Source organism: Leishmania martiniquensis, chromosome 30 (genome assembly GCF_017916325.1).
Source record: "Leishmania martiniquensis isolate LSCM1 chromosome 30, whole genome shotgun sequence".
In the NCBI taxonomy this organism is placed as follows: domain Eukaryota; phylum Euglenozoa; class Kinetoplastea; order Trypanosomatida; family Trypanosomatidae; genus Leishmania; species Leishmania martiniquensis.
In genome coordinates this window covers 131,366-146,130 of record NC_090165.1, presented here as the reverse complement: position 1 = coordinate 146,130, position 14,765 = coordinate 131,366, and the positions used below count along the sequence as shown (strand labels likewise).

Below are 14,765 nucleotides of genomic sequence, written 5' to 3'. Positions count from 1 at the left end.
CGCTTGACGGGGCCTCTGTTTTCTTCCCCCCTTTCTCTTTCTCCATCTCGCGTGTCACGCATGTCGGGGCTGTTTGCCGCTTTCCCCTCCGCCCGGCGCACAATGCGGGAGAGACTCTGACAACGGTGCTGTCTGTCTCTCTGTGCCCCCCTTTTTTGTGTGGAGGGATGGAGGAGAGGACTCGAGGGGCCAACTTGTGACCTCATCTCGGCTTCGCAGCCTTCTTGGCAGCGCAATATCGGCTGTTCTCCTCTGCCCTATTTCACTCTCTCTCTCGCCGCTTAGCGCATCAAGAGGGGGTGGGGCAGAGGCGAACGGAGGCGCATAATTCACCGTTGATCGATGAGGAGGTAGAGAACCGTCGCGGCATCGCGGATGGCACGGGGCGATCAGCTTTTCTTACCATTGCCGCTGCCTCTGTCTCTCTCCTCTCTTGAAAGCACACCCCAGCTGCATGACTGCAGGCGCCAGCATATCACCGCTCTCTCCCTCTCGCAATTCTTTCTGTGCCCGTCTGCGCGTGTGCCTGCAGGTGTGCCTTGGCTGAGGGGGAGCGCGATGGCTGCGGTGGTGAGGTCAGCGGGGCTGCTGTGCTCCACCCACCTCTTCATCCGCCCCTCCCCGCGCGGAGAGGAGAAGGCTAATACTTGAGAGAGACTACAGTGGAGGGAGGGCACGGTGAAAGAGGGGGCACGAGTGCAGGACTCCTGCAGCATCTGTGGCGAGGGAGGAGGGGCGTGTGAGAGAGAAGACGGCTTATCGGCCATTGTTTCTGTTCTCAGGTTTCATAACAGTCTAACATTCAAAGGACGCTTATGCGATTAAGAGCGTCACACGAAGCAGCAAGCACACAATGCTAAACAGAAACGCAAAGCCCATGACATTGCACCCGGCGGACTGGCTGGCGGAGGGAGGAGATACGCGAGAGTCTCGATCGCAGCGGAGCTGAAAATGCTCTGAGCGCGGACTAGCACTCATGAGGGAGCGAGAGGGTTCTAGTGGCTGCATGTTTAGGAGACGCTGATGCGCGTCCGCGCACAGGACAAGGCTGCCTGCACGCACCCTCTCGTCTCCGTGGCTCTCCCATAAACTTGACAGCTTCCGCGCTGACTTATCGGAGCCTCTGTGAGTGCGTTTACGGTCGTGGCCCCCTTTGGCGCATGCCGACAAGATAGGTTTCCTTCGCTGCCTTTTTTCTCTCTCTCTCCCTCTTGCTCGACGTAACCTCTCTCACTCTGCCACCGTGGGAACGCGCGGCGGTCACGGGCCTCTGCTGTAGTCATGCGTGCGCGCTGTAGCTCCGCAAGTCGTCGGTGGAACTTTCTCTTTCTCCCCTAGCGTTTTAGTTCAGCGGGTATACACGCAGGCACACGCGCACGAATACGCGCTCTCTATGCGCTGCTTCGTCACCCGCTGTCGGCTTCCCGCAACCATACTGCTCAGCGATGCCGCAGAGCCTTTTGTCTCGCAGGTCGCACGCACGCCGACCTGTGTATCCACAGGCGGCCTTGTGACGGCGAAGGTTTCGTGGTGCTCCGTGACAGCGCCACTGCGAAAGGATGTTCGAAAGAAGGACCGCGGCGATGCTCGACGGCTGACTTTTGAGGAGCGCGCTGAGCGCCGTATGGGCAAGACCCGGGACCAGCGCGAGAGCCGCGAGCAGCTTGTGCAGGAGGCACAGTTGATGGTCTCCGACGACTTCCCTGAAGAGCTTCAGGCAATCTACGCGAAAGCGGCGGAGAAGGCGAACCTCAGTGCCATGAAAGTACTGAACATGGCGAAGTGCTTGGAGTTGCTGGAGGTGGAAGTGGCTGGGGGCCACTCGGTGATGCTCACCAAAGTTGCGCAGGTGGTGAAGACGGGCCGCTTGACCATCGAAATTACGCCGAACTCCGCGTCCTTCGGCAGCGCCATTCTGCAGCGTGTCAGCAGGTTTGACAGCACTCTGCAAGTCTCTAAGGAGGGGACAAAGATACGGGTGGCTATGTTGCCCATTACAACGGCGCGTCGCGACAAGACCGTGGCAGAGGTGCAGAGTATCGTCTCAGCCTTTCGACAGCGGATCAAGCAGTCGCGGACAAAGGCAGTCAAGGTGCTTCAGGACGCCAGTTTGGAGGATGGAGTACAACAGGAGCTCGCTGCGGTTGTAGACTCTACTGCCAATGCCTTTGTGGAGGAGAAGGTGGCAGAGCTGAAACTCCTTGCAGAGGAGGTCATGTCAATGGGAGCGGACGAGTCGGACGCCGCTACCGGCCAGTAGTGTGACCCTCGTTGCGAGGGCGTGTGAAATAGCGCGGAGTTGTGCCCATGCGTCTTTTTGAGCCAGAACCTTTGCACGAGTCGCACCCTTCCCCCTGCAACACGTGCGCCGTGTTCTACTAGACAGTTACGGGAAAGACGCAACACCGATAGGCGCGTTGGGGATGGGCGGTCAGGCGCGCAACGGCGACCGCCGCATCACACACCCGAGAGAGACATTTAGGAGAGAAAAGCGAAACATTTTTTTTCTCCAAATACTTCGCCGTCGTTTTTCCCTGAACTGCTGCTTCCGCGTACCCGCATTGTGCAACCGCGACAGCGCTCTCTGCATCGCAGGCATTCCCCTGCCTTCGTGTACTTGGACTCCCTCCGCAGAGTGTGTGCCCGCCGAAGGCGCCCATGCGGTGTTTCCTATGGGCAAGGGCGCCGGCCCACCGATGAGCCATATCGCCTCAACGCCTCTCGCCTCTCTACACATCCGTCTCGCTTTTTTCCCCACTCTTCCCCTCTCTTTCCCCTTGCATCGTCTCTGCTACTCCGCGTGCGTAGTGCCCCCCCTTCTCTCTACCACGAGCGTGATGATTCACCGTGCATTCCTGTGGTATCTGATGCATCCTGCATGAACACGAAAAAGCGCAACGAGCGCTCTTCACAACGAAGGGGCGCGAACTGAGTGGTGAGGCTGTGCGTGCGCGTGCCGTGCTGCCGCTGGCGCACGTGTGCCTGCTGCTCGGAGTTGGTTTTGGGCGCGTGGCTGCTGCAGGTGGTGTGGCTGCTGCAGGTGGTGTGGCCGCTGCTGCGACGCTGTCCGTTCCCCCTCCCCTGTGCGTGCTTTTTGCGACCTGATGACGCACACGATTCTATTACCTGTGGGATCTGATCCAATGGTGCATGGATGAAAAACGGAACGATGCGCGCGGGTAGCGCGTTGAACTGAGGAGGCGGCGTACCGAGTGCGGCAGCGCTGCTGCGCGTGTGGGTGAATGCAGTCTGCAAAAGAGCGAGCCGGCGCGGGTGTGCGTGCTTAGTGCCCCCCTTCTCTCTACCACGAGCGTGATGATTCACCGTGCATTCCTGTGGTATCTGATGCATCCTGCATGAACACGAAAAAGCGCAACGAGCGCTCTTCACAATGAAGGGGCGCGAACTGAGTGGTGAGGCTGTGCGTGCGGTGGTGCGTGTCCGGGGAGGGGAAATGATGGTGTGGTATGGTTGTGCTGGAGAGGGGAGTGGTACGGCGCAGTTGCGCGCGGCTGTGCGAGTGGTGCTGGTATGAAGCGGAGGTACCTTTACCCTGTCTGACCTTTGCCGTTCACTTTACCTCTAGGCGTTATCCTGTGCTGGCGTGCGCGCATTGTAGGCGTGGATGTCTCGCGTGGCGACCTCGAGGCTTGAGTCTGGATGAGGATAAGGTGCTGTTCACTGAGGAATTTGGACAGCGAAGTAGCGGGGAGGCAGAGTGGGGTGGTGAAGCGTGGCAAGAGAGGGGTCAAGATGGGCTTGTCGCGCATGGTGGAGCAGTGGAGTTAGGAAGCGCATACTGTCGCATAGGCCATTCACGTTCTCTCACAGGTGAAGCCTAACCAGCACATGGAGAGGGGAGGGGGACCGCTGCGGACGCTAACGTGTGCCCCAGCGGGTTGATTCCTTCGCGGCGCCTTTTGTCCTTTTCTCATGGCCATAAAGGCGGTGACAGTCGTGGCCGTGGCCGCTTGCTGTAGCGGCCGGATATGCCGTCTCTTCGGTTGCTGCTGAGACTGGCGCTGTCCTACTTCAGCAGTCGATGATAATGTATCCTCTCTCTCTCTCTACGCACTACTCAACACTATCCAACGCGCCTGCACTTCGTCATCCATCTCGTTTCCCCTCTCCACCTCCTCATCTGTGGAATGGATACTCGGCCGAAAAGGTTACTTGAGCGCGCGTCTTCATCTCTGTGTGTAGGCGGCGACAGAAAAAGGGCAGCTCCTCCCTCCCCTGCCACCCGGCAGCCGCTACAGCTCTTCGTGTCGCTTCTATCCACGCATCGCCTACACCCCCTCATCTTCCTTGGCTGGCCCATGGCTGTAGGGGTGCCGTGACTGTCCCATCGCTATCACTGCTTCTGCCGCTGCGGCTCGTTCTCTTCTCGCACCCGCTCCACCCGATTCCTGCGCATTGGGGCAGGAGTGCGTAAAGGGACTTAGCGTTGCCTTCCGCTATCCATCCCGCCCTCTTGTCTGTGCTGGTGCCCATGGCATCACTCCAGCGATTTGCTGTGATAGCCCTCTGCATAACCTCTCTCGGGCTTCTCTCCAGCTTCACCGTCGCCGCCCTCGAGTCACATTCGCTCTACGGTGAGGCGCTGGAGGTGGTGGACGTCAGCAGCACGAGCCTGCGGGCGTTGCACGAGTCAGCGCACGTGTGCCCGTGGATTCTGGTCGCCTACTCTGGTGGCTGCGGCCACTGCCGTGTTTCTGCGCCGTCCATCGCCCGCATCGCAAAGGAGACGCTCGAAGACGTCGGCGATGCGCTGAACGAGGTGACAGTTGCGGCGCTCAACTGCGAGGCGAGCACGGAAGAGTGCCGTATGCTCGGGGTGCAAGGCGTACCTTCTTTCTACCTCCTCCTCCCATCCGACGTGCTTGTCACCGAGCCTTCGCTCGTGCCCGTCGTCGTGAACAGGAACGACATCAACCCTGGTGACGCGGAGGCGAGACCGATAACTATGAATCGAGTCTTCATCGGACAAGGTGCAACTCCAAACCTGCACTTCAACGCAGCGCGCAAGATGTGGGGTGATGCCTCGAGAAACCAGTGGGGCGAAACCAACAAGGAGCGGTGCTTGCACATGCGCACCTACCTGCGCAAGCTGAAGAAGAGCGAAGCCGAGGAGGGTGGCACTCGCGACAGCTCACGCGCTGCCGGTTTCGTGGAGGACACGAGGTTCCAAATGGTGGATGTCGCCAATGCGTTTTTCGAAACTCTTTACCACGAAGTGGCGCTGCTGGGACTCGAGTCGGCGGCGCGGCGCCGCGCTCTTTTTCAGTTTCTTCGCGCGGTGCAGCAACGACTGCCTGGGCTCGGCGCGGATGTGCTGATGCACTCGTTGACCGCCAACCGCAGCTTTGAGGGTGGGCGACGGAGCCGGGGCGGTTTCGCTTTTGTCTCTGTGGGCGACTGGCAGCGGCTCGTGCTCTCCGCCGGTATCCCATACCAGGGAGCGCCGCGAGATCTGAAGTGGCGAACCTGCAAAGGGTCTTCATGGCGGTACCGCGGCTTTCCGTGCGGCATGTGGCTGCTCTACCACGCGCTGACGGTGAACGAGGTGCCCATCGACATGCGCGTGCTCGAGACAGAGACTGTGGAAAGTGACAACGAGCACAATGCCAATGTGCTTTTCACGATCCTCGATTACGCACGGAACTTCTTTGCTTGCGATGTCTGCCTCGCCAACTTCCGCCGCTTCGAGCCGGAGAAGGGCAGAGATCCGGTGCTGCAGCTGTGGAGCTTCCACAATGAGGTGAACCGCCGTCTCGCCGAGGTGAAGGAGGGAGCCGACCCTCTGGTGCCCAAGAAGATATTTCCAACGGCGGAGCAGTGCCCCTCGTGCATTCATGACGTCATCACCAACGATGAGGAGGACCGCTTCGTCGTAACGGAGGTGTCGAAGTTCCTTAGATCCCGCTACAAGTGGAATCCCACGGAGCTTTACGAGTCGACTGTAACAGTGACAGGCTACACCACAAAGCAAGTGAGCAGTAATCGCGGTGAGCCCATCACGGTGTACCGCAACCCTTTCAGCACGAATGTATTCCTGACGATCTTCCTGGTCGTTGTAACCGCGATGCTGGGTATGGTGTACGTACTCCGACGTGCCCGCTCGTCTAATGTGAGGCGGCGCCGTCATATTTTGCCCCTTCGGGGAAAATGCTAGCGGGCTATAGTACTGGAGGCCCATAGACATTGCCGATGGTGCTGGTGCAGACATGCGCCATCTTAGCCTTTATTGGTCCATCTGCTTACATGCACGCGCGTACGTGTGTGCTCTTACCTCAGTGCCTGACGCAGCACCACAGACCAGGTGTGCGCGCTCAGGCCTTGCTTTCATTCTGAAGGTTGTTGACCAAAGAGGAAACGAAGGAGAAGGGATGCGTGAGGGGGCCAGCCCATTAGGTACGGCTGCCTGCACCTCCGTGCCTTCCTCGCTCGAGCGCGCGCGCTCTCTCTCTCAGGCGCGCACACGGCGGCACACCAGTTACTCCACATGGCTGCCACGACGTCAACCTCTGATGAAAGATGGGCGGTGAGGGCCTGGCTCGTGGACAGGAGGCATACATGGCGTCTTTCTGCGCACTTTCGAGCGCGTAGCATGGCGACTCCCCATCTGTCTGCGTCCTCCCCTCTCCCTCCCTCCCTTCTCTGCTCATTGGCAGGCTCCCCTTTCGTGTGACCCATCAGTCATCTGTCCTGGCGACCAACACGCGGAGAGATCGGCAGAAGCGTGCCCTTGCTAGACCGTCACATGGGGAGCGGGCACCTGCGCGTACACCAGTGTCATCTATTTGCCCGGTGCGTGCGTGCACGTACCGCGTGTATAAGCTCCATGCAAGCAGGCCGGCTGGAAAGCAGAGTGGAGAGGGAAAGCGCGCTCGAGGTATTGGCTTCATCTCACTCGAATGCCTTTCCTGAAGAGGTGCGTGCTCATCGTCAACAACCGCAGTGGTAGACGACGAGTCACACAGGCCTTCGCCAGCACGCTGAAAGGGTATCTCGACCGTGCAGGCATTGTGCACCACGACGTGCACATCCCGAACGATGAGCTTTCAGAGCAGTTGTGGCGGGCGCTGCCGCGGGCGGAGGCGCTGGTGCTTTGCGGAGGAGACGGCACAGTGAACAGCGCTCTCAACCTCATAGCGGCCATGGCACCATCGAGCACCGGGCGAGGCGCAACAGTGCCGCTGCCGTCGCTGCTGGAGGCGATGCCGCTACTTTTGGTGCCCACAGGCCTGCACAATTCCATAGCCGCCTCGCTCGGGGTTACCTCAGCAGAGCGCGCGGTTTCGAGCCTCGTGGTGGGCCGCACTGCTCGTGTGCCATTGTGGGCCGTTCACCTGCGTCATCCTTGTCCGTCTTCCGGCGTGTATCCGGTGCGCTACATGTGCTCGTACATTGCCACCGGCACCTACGCGGCGTCGGTGCAGCGGCAGAGCAGTTGGAAAAAGGCGCAGGAGGAGTACGTTTCTTTGCCCACCATACTCGGGTGCTTCACCGCAACATCGTTCTTCACCACCCTTGAGCACGCCTCGCCCAACGCCACGGCGGTGCTGACGCACAACAGCGAAAACGACGTCACCTCATCGAATATCGGGCCATTGCGTCTCCTCGTTGCTTCACAGATGCCGCAGCTGCAGCTCGGTTACTCCCTCACCCCCACTGCCACGTACCACCGGCGGCAGCTCACCGTCACCACAGCCACAGCCGAGACGACCCGCACGCGTATGTGGCACCTTTTGTATCGAGAGGCGAGGGAAGGCCGCATTCTTGCCGAGGACGGGGTGATGATGCTGGATAGGGTGCTCGACATACGCATCGACTTTTCCTCTGCTCCAGAGCCCACCAACGCCGCAATACGCTCGACGCAGCCGCTGGAAAGCTGTGCCGGTGTGAGGGGTGGGGGATCGGCACTGCTGGTAGTGGACGGGGAGTGTCTGCAGGTGCCTGCCGGTTCCTCGGTTACCGTGACGCCAACAGAGCTGTCGGTGCAGTTGATTGTGTAAGCTAGCGGAAGAGGGAAGCACACTGACCACTCGCTTGAGGAGGGGGCGCGAGGGCGTGGGGAGGGTGAGGTGCGGGGCTGGCTTCCATCGCCGTTTGCGTCCCCGCATACTGCTCTGCCCAGCCACTCTGGGCTCACGTCAGCCGACCCCCCTTCTCTTCGCCCTTTCCTCAACTCCTTTGCGGTGCCGCTTCGCGCCGAGGCGTCGACACGCGCCCCGTCTTCGCAGGAGTTCTGTCAAGGCAACGCAGCAACACCGGTGCATCGGAGGAGCCCACGCACCGATCACTTCCACTAACGCGCCAGCCTCTGCTCCCTCTCCTCTATGTGGGCTTTGCAGGGGGAGGGAGGAGAGGCGGCGGTCTCCTTGCGCTTGGGGAGGGTACCAGCGAGGCCAGGGTAGGGCACCCAGCCTGACTGCGCTCCGGCGACCCCTTCTCTTTCTCTGGCTCTCCTTCCACCTCTTCCATGCGTTCACACGCTCAGGTGCGTGCGTGTGCCCATGGGGGGGGCGAAGAGGGCGAAGGGAAAGGGGGCGGCTCTTTCAGTTACGAAGAGAAGTGGTGTCGGCGGAGGCGGTGCTGCCGCCGACGTCAGCGGCCATGAACGCATCTTTCCCATCCCACTCTCCCTCTCTTTAACCTCCCTTCCTCTTGCGCCCCCCCTCCCCCACCCACGGTGAAGGACGCCATTGCCTTATCGCCTCGGTGCCACTACTTTGGACAGGCGACAGAAATCGCTTGCGCGTGGGAGAGAGTCCGAAACGCTCTTTGTACTGTGTTCTTCTCACCTTCCCCCTTTGTTCGCACATTAGTGGTGCACGGCAGCGTCGACAGCGGCTGCGGCTCAGAGTACGTGCAGGAGATGGATCGTGGCTACCCGCGTCGCCGTGAGGGCGCCGCCGGCTTCGGCGTGAGCGGTTTCGGCGGTAGTGGGGGCTTTGGTGGTCCACCAGCCGGCGGGCCACCAGCTGGCGGACTGGGCGGCGTGCGGCGGCGCTTCCGCAGTGATTTCGACCCTGAGGAATACGCGCCACGCCGCAAACTTCACGGCCAGCGGCCAGTGGACTTCTACTCGCCCGCCATTCAGCACGTCCTCACACGTCTGGTGCCGCGCAGCACGCCGTACAGCTATCACGTCGCGCCACACGAGTATTACACCAAAAACCTTGTCACGGCAAGCGCAACGAACTACAACCCTAGTACGGCGCTGTGCACGCAGTGGGTGAACACCTCCTACCATCCGGACAGCAAAGGTGGCCGCATCCGGACACCACTCTACGCCCTGCAGTGGTCGCCAAGCGGACGCCGTCTGCTATGCTCCACCGGCCGTGGTGAGTTCCTCCTCTTCAACGGGCAGTCTTTCGGTGTGGAGGTGAAGACGGTGGCTCACGAGGACAATCGCCCGTGCCGCGCTATCGCATGGGGCCGTCGCCACGACCTCATCCTCAGCGGCGATGACGCCGGCAAGCTCAAGATGTGGATGTCCAACTTTGTGTTCATGTCGGAGGTCGATACGAGCCACCGCGCCGTGCGCGAGATCTCGTGGGCACCTCTGGAGCTGAAGTTCTGCACAGCTGGCCAGGATGGGTCCGCAAAGGTATGGGACACAAACACGGTTGGCGCACACACCGCCACTGCCGGGGCGAGCGGAGGCGATGAGGCCCTGCTGGAGGAGGTGAAGCTGGAGGGGCACGGCGGTGATGTGACGACGGCGCACTGGCACCCCTATCGAGCGCTCATCGCCACCGGAAGTCAGGACACGCAGTGCCGGCTCTGGGATCCCCGCACAGCCTCTCGCGGCAGCATCGCGGCCTTGCACGGTCACAGTCAGGCGCTGACATGTGCGCGGTGGCACCCAGATGGACGGACGCTTTTGAGCGCGTCGAAGGACGGGACGGTGAAGCTGTGGGATATCCGCAAGACACAGCCGGAGGTGAAGCGCTTCACAGGGCACACGGACGCTGTTGACAGCGTCGACTGGCACCCGACGGTGTCCGACCTTTTCACGAGCACAGGGGCAGACGGAAGGGTGATGTACTGGATGGTAGCTGAGGGCGACGGCACAATGACACATGGCGTCGAGGAGATCATCCACGAAGCGGCGATGATCGAGGCAGCTCACGAGAAGTTCCGCGACAAGCCCAACCCGGTGCACTGTGTCGCCTGGTCTCCGCTGGGCAACATTCTTGCCTCCAGCGGCCACGAGGTCAAGTACTGGACGCGGAACAAGCCAGGCGCGCTGGAAGAGAAAGAGCGCGGAGTGGAGAGCGACATCCTGGACGAGCAAGGCCACGCCGTGGCCGGATGAGCGTACTGAATGGTGGCTGGTTCGATGCCGGGCGGCGCGCATACGCACACGGCGCAGGCGCAGAAATGGCAGGGGGAGGGGGCTGCCCTCTAGCCGGCAACCACACCTTAACTGCAGCCGTTGAGGTGACAGCCGCGCTGTCGCAGCTGTGGAGCGGCGCACGCAGGGCTTTCTGTCTCTGTCTCTGTTTCTGCGGCGACTGCCGGATAACAAACAAACGCAAACGGTCACAGCGCGTCAGCGCATCGTCTTCGGAGAGGCGCTCTCTTCCGCTTCTCGCGCTTTTTTTGCGTAGCGCTTGGCCTCTGACCGGGCCGCGAGGCAGTCGGCACTGACGTGAAATCGCCTTCTCGGCTGCCGCGTCAATCTCTTCTCGCTCCCCTTTTTGCCCTCTCATGACTGTCCGCCAACTCCTCTTTCCCTCCCCCTCAGCCTTCCCCCCGTAGCATACGCACTCTTCGAGAGCCTTTTGTATTGTTTACGGAGGCCCTTGCTGCCTGTCTTCCGCGGTGGGCCGAGTCGCCATCTACTGAATCCATGTCATGGTCCGAGACAGCAAGGCTCATGTGGAGCTACACGCATCTGTCGGCTGTGGAGCTGCAGCAAGGTGAGGCACTGGCGCGCGCGCAGGGACGCCACGCTCCCGTTTCAGCGCGCACCATGGAACCGTCGATCAGGACATCAGATCCCCCTCGCTGGAAGTCATGGGCAATGACGGAGGTTGTCTACCGCCAGAATGACCTGCTCAGCAAGCTCTTCGGCATCTCGTCTGTCGGCCCTGTGGCGATGATGGTGCTCTTGGTTGGGCTCACGAGCGCCCCATGCCGTGAGCGTCGCATACCCGCGATGAATCTCATCCTGTACCTCATCCTGAGTCTGTGCCTCAACGTGGTACTCAAGACAGCCATCCGCAGTCAGCGCCCTCCTCACCCAGCAGTAGGCATGAACTATACCACGCTGAACGGAATGCCGAGCGACCACGCGCAGTTTATGGCGGGCTTCTCCGCATACCTCCTGCGCCGCTGGGCACACGCGCGACGTGAACGCACGGAGCGACGCAAGCCCACTCTGCTTCATCAGCGGAAGCCCGCGGCTGCACCGGCGGGAATGGCAAGGACCTCAACATCGTATGCGCTGACAGCATTCCTAGTGTTCGCGACGCTTTTCATTGGCGCCGGCCGTGTGTACAATGGCTACCACACCGTCGGGCAAGCGCTCGTCGGATGGATGGTGGGTATCGTATTGGCTCTAGTGTGTACCACCGCCCAGGTGCAGCGCAGCTTCACGTGGGCTTCAGAGAAGGTCCTGGTGCCGGTTATGCTCGCTTGCACCTTCTGGACGGAGGCGATCTGTTGAGCAGCCTCCGCTCTGTTGGGGAGCGGCACGCCTCTCTTCTCTGGCCATGCGACATCTTACCCTCAGAACGCCTCAGCACTAATGTGGAGCGACGGCGAGGCAGATGGCGGGAGTGGCCGGGCAGTCCCCCCTCCCCCTGAACAAATAAACGAAAAAAGGGACTCGAAGCGTGCGCCTAGCCTCGGAGCCCCCCTCTCGCCCCCGTCACCTCACAGCGGCGAAATGCCGTGACCAGAGAAGGGTTTCATTTTGTGCTTAACACCTTTTTCCTCCTCGGGGGTATCACATGCAACACTCGATGCATGCATGCGTGCATGTCTCTCTTTCTCTCTCTCTTTGGTCGAGTGGGTGGATGGGCAACGAGATCAAGACGAGGAAGCGGCAGTACATCATCTCACTCCTCCGCTATACTTGGATGCGCTGACTTGCCTGCCCAGTCGTGAGCCCCCATCTTCTCTCACGCTCTCACGGACGAACTCCTCTCGAGGCCTAAAACCGGCTCACCGTATCCGCTCTCTTCCTCTCCGCCTTTCTCGCCCGGCTCCTCCTCCCCATGCGGCTTTGCGCTGGACCGCCGCAGCCGATTGCGTGCGCCCCCTCTTGTGTTTGCGCGTGCGTGGCTTCAGATATATATGTATAGAGAGAGCATCACACGCGCACACTCACCAACACCACTCGCTAAGGGGTTCAGCTGTATCACGGGTCGCCCTTTTCGACGGCTGGCCCCTTTGTCCCATCGGCACCCCACGCGCCTCCGTGGCACTCCCTCCCTCCCCCACCGCTTTCTCACGGAGGCCCCCCCTTACGCACATCTCCGGGGGGACTCTGCGTACCTTTTCTCTCACCGCTCTGCTTCTCTTCCTCACTGGCAGCCTTCTGTCTCATCGGATTCGCACTCCGCCGACTTCTCCTTTCCCCCTCCCCAACTTCTACTGCCCCCCTCCCCCCACTCCGACCCCCGGCAATGATCAGCGCCAAGGACGCCCTTCTCCGTCTGGCCTCCGGTCCAAGCCTGATAGACAGCATGTGCGACTTCATCATTCGCCCGCCTCGGTCCACCTACGAGATGGACGACCTTGGGCCTGAGGTGTTCCGGATCGGCGACGACGGCACGGAGCGCTTCGTGCGCCACGACTTCGAGCTCGAAAACATGCGAGGCTTGCGCTTCCAGTGCTCGTGGTTTAAACCCTACCCGGCCCGCCGTGTGCCGTGCGTGGTTTACTGCCACGCGAACTGCGGTGGGCGCTATGACGCTCTGGAGGCTCTCTTTGCGCTGCGGGAGGGCTTCAGTCTCTTCTGCCTCGACTTCTGCGGAAGCGGTATGTCGGAGGGTGAGTACATCTCCCTCGGCTTCTACGAGCGCCAAGACCTCGTCGCTGTCGTCGAATTTCTCACGCTAAAGAGCGACGAGGTGGACGGGGTGGCGCTGTGGGGCCGCAGCATGGGCGCGGTTGCAGCGATCATGTATGCCTCTAAAGACCCATGGGTTCGCTGCATTGTGTGCGACTCGCCGTTCGCCTCCCTGCGCTTGCTCATCGACGATTTGGTGGAGCGGCATGGCGGGCGAACAGCCAGGGCGGTGCCGAAAATACTTGTGCGCGGGATCGTGGAGCGCATCCGCAAGCGCATCATGAAGCGAGCCGCTTTCGACATTGACGACTTGGACTCCGTCAAGTACGCCACGGCGTGTGACGTGCCAGCGCTGCTGTTCCACAGCGCCGACGACGACTTTGTGTCTCCGGCGCACTGTGAACTGATCCGTGACGCCTTCCCCATTCCGTGCCTGCAGCAGTTCACGTCGGGCGGGCACAACGGCAAGCGTCCAGACGACATCGAAGAGCTCATTAAGGCCTTTCTGCGGCTCTACTTGATCGAAAAGCCGCAGGGAGCACGGGAGATGCGTGCACGGCAGGAGCGCGAGCAGATTAACCCCGCTGCGTCCGTTGCTGCCGATGCGGAAACGGACGAAACGAGGGCGGCCACCTCGCGGCCGGGTGCGCCTGCTGCGCCGGCGTCGAAGCAGCCAGCACCCTCGGCAGGCAACGACATGAGGTGCGCTGAGGTGCGACCAACGTCGTATTCATCTGCTTACTCTTCCTCGCCCTCGCAGGCGGTACACGATGCGCCGCCTCCGCAGGTGGGTGGAATGAGGCGCTGCAGCACCGACGCGCGAGCTACCACCCCGTTACCGAGGGCAGAGGCGGCGCTGGTCAGCTCGTCCCCACCTTCCCTCTTGGCTCGCGGCTCGACCAGCGGAGCACAAGTGTGCATCAACGCTTCCACAGCGGCAGTGACAGGTGAGGTGGAGGCGACGCGCAGCGTTACCGCGCCACGGTCTGATGGTCTCGCCGCGGGGCAGGGAGGTTGCCAAGTCTCGCTAGCAGCGTCGCGGAGCAGCTCCTCGCCTCCAGAGACAGTACCCACAGTTTTCTCCCCCGTTGCGGGTGCTGCGGACAGCTTTGAACGCTTCTTGACGAGCTCGCCATGACGGCTCATCTCTCGTCGTGCAAGTCGAGCGGGGCCATGTGTGCTGGGCACTGACGAGTGTTACTGCGAGCGGGGGAAGACCGGAGAGGGGGAGGGGGATGGAAGGAGGAGGTGCACAAAGTGGCGTTGTCCTTCCTGCACAGGCGAGAGTGAAAAGTGGTGCTGTGTGCCGCTCGCGCGTTTTATGCATTCACGTCTGCGGCCGGTCGAGGAGACGGATGACCTCTGGTAGATGGCTTAGGGGGGGTTCGGGAGACACAGGCTAGCAAAGGGGGGTGACCTTGGCTTTGTGCTCGTCGCTGCTACTTACCTTCCTTCCACCGGTGCCGAACCTGCGTTCAAGTCCTCCGCTCTATCACCACCACGCCACCGCTTCCTTCCCCTCTCCCCTTCCCCTCTCTCGCCTCCTCTTCAGCGGGCTGGTTAAGCGCACCTGCCTCTTCTCGACGGGCGGAGTCTTCTGCTCGCCTTGTGGGCCTTGCACACGTGCGCTCGCTGTTGCGGTCAGGGGTGGTGGGGTGGAAAACTGCTCGCCTTTTTCTCTGCTCATTCCACACGGTCTCCTTCCGTTTCGCACGCCTTCTTCAGCGGCCAC

The 14,765-nt window shown here is 61.2% G+C and overlaps 6 protein-coding genes across 6 annotated transcripts; all 6 read left to right on the top strand.

Moving 5' to 3' along the window:
- Positions 1 to 1,393: 1,393 nt before the first annotated feature.
- Positions 1,394 to 2,260, top strand: LSCM1_03665 (uncharacterized protein; the record flags this gene model as incomplete). Its single annotated transcript, XM_067321198.1, has 1 exon — positions 1,394 to 2,260. The coding sequence occupies one exon, from the start codon at positions 1,394 to 1,396 to the stop codon at positions 2,258 to 2,260; it is 867 nt and encodes a 288-aa protein (XP_067176566.1).
- A 2,232-nt stretch (positions 2,261 to 4,492) lies between these two features.
- On the top strand, positions 4,493 to 6,175 carry LSCM1_03664 (uncharacterized protein; the record flags this gene model as incomplete). Its single annotated transcript, XM_067321197.1, has 1 exon — positions 4,493 to 6,175. One exon carries the CDS (start codon positions 4,493 to 4,495, stop codon positions 6,173 to 6,175), a length of 1,683 nt encoding a protein of 560 aa, XP_067176565.1.
- A 742-nt stretch (positions 6,176 to 6,917) lies between these two features.
- LSCM1_03663 (uncharacterized protein) lies at positions 6,918 to 8,018 on the top strand (the record flags this gene model as incomplete). The annotated part of the gene is made up of 1 exon (XM_067321196.1): positions 6,918 to 8,018. The coding sequence occupies one exon, from the start codon at positions 6,918 to 6,920 to the stop codon at positions 8,016 to 8,018; it is 1,101 nt and encodes a 366-aa protein (XP_067176564.1).
- An 863-nt stretch (positions 8,019 to 8,881) lies between these two features.
- LSCM1_03662 (uncharacterized protein) lies at positions 8,882 to 10,327 on the top strand (the record flags this gene model as incomplete). Its single annotated transcript, XM_067321195.1, has 1 exon — positions 8,882 to 10,327. One exon carries the CDS (start codon positions 8,882 to 8,884, stop codon positions 10,325 to 10,327), a length of 1,446 nt encoding a protein of 481 aa, XP_067176563.1.
- Positions 10,328 to 10,864: 537 nt separating this feature from the next.
- LSCM1_03661 (uncharacterized protein) lies at positions 10,865 to 11,683 on the top strand (the record flags this gene model as incomplete). The annotated part of the gene is made up of 1 exon (XM_067321194.1): positions 10,865 to 11,683. The coding sequence occupies one exon, from the start codon at positions 10,865 to 10,867 to the stop codon at positions 11,681 to 11,683; it is 819 nt and encodes a 272-aa protein (XP_067176562.1).
- Positions 11,684 to 12,647: 964 nt separating this feature from the next.
- LSCM1_03660 (uncharacterized protein) lies at positions 12,648 to 14,171 on the top strand (the record flags this gene model as incomplete). Its single annotated transcript, XM_067321193.1, has 1 exon — positions 12,648 to 14,171. One exon carries the CDS (start codon positions 12,648 to 12,650, stop codon positions 14,169 to 14,171), a length of 1,524 nt encoding a protein of 507 aa, XP_067176561.1.
- Positions 14,172 to 14,765: the final 594 nt, after the last annotated feature.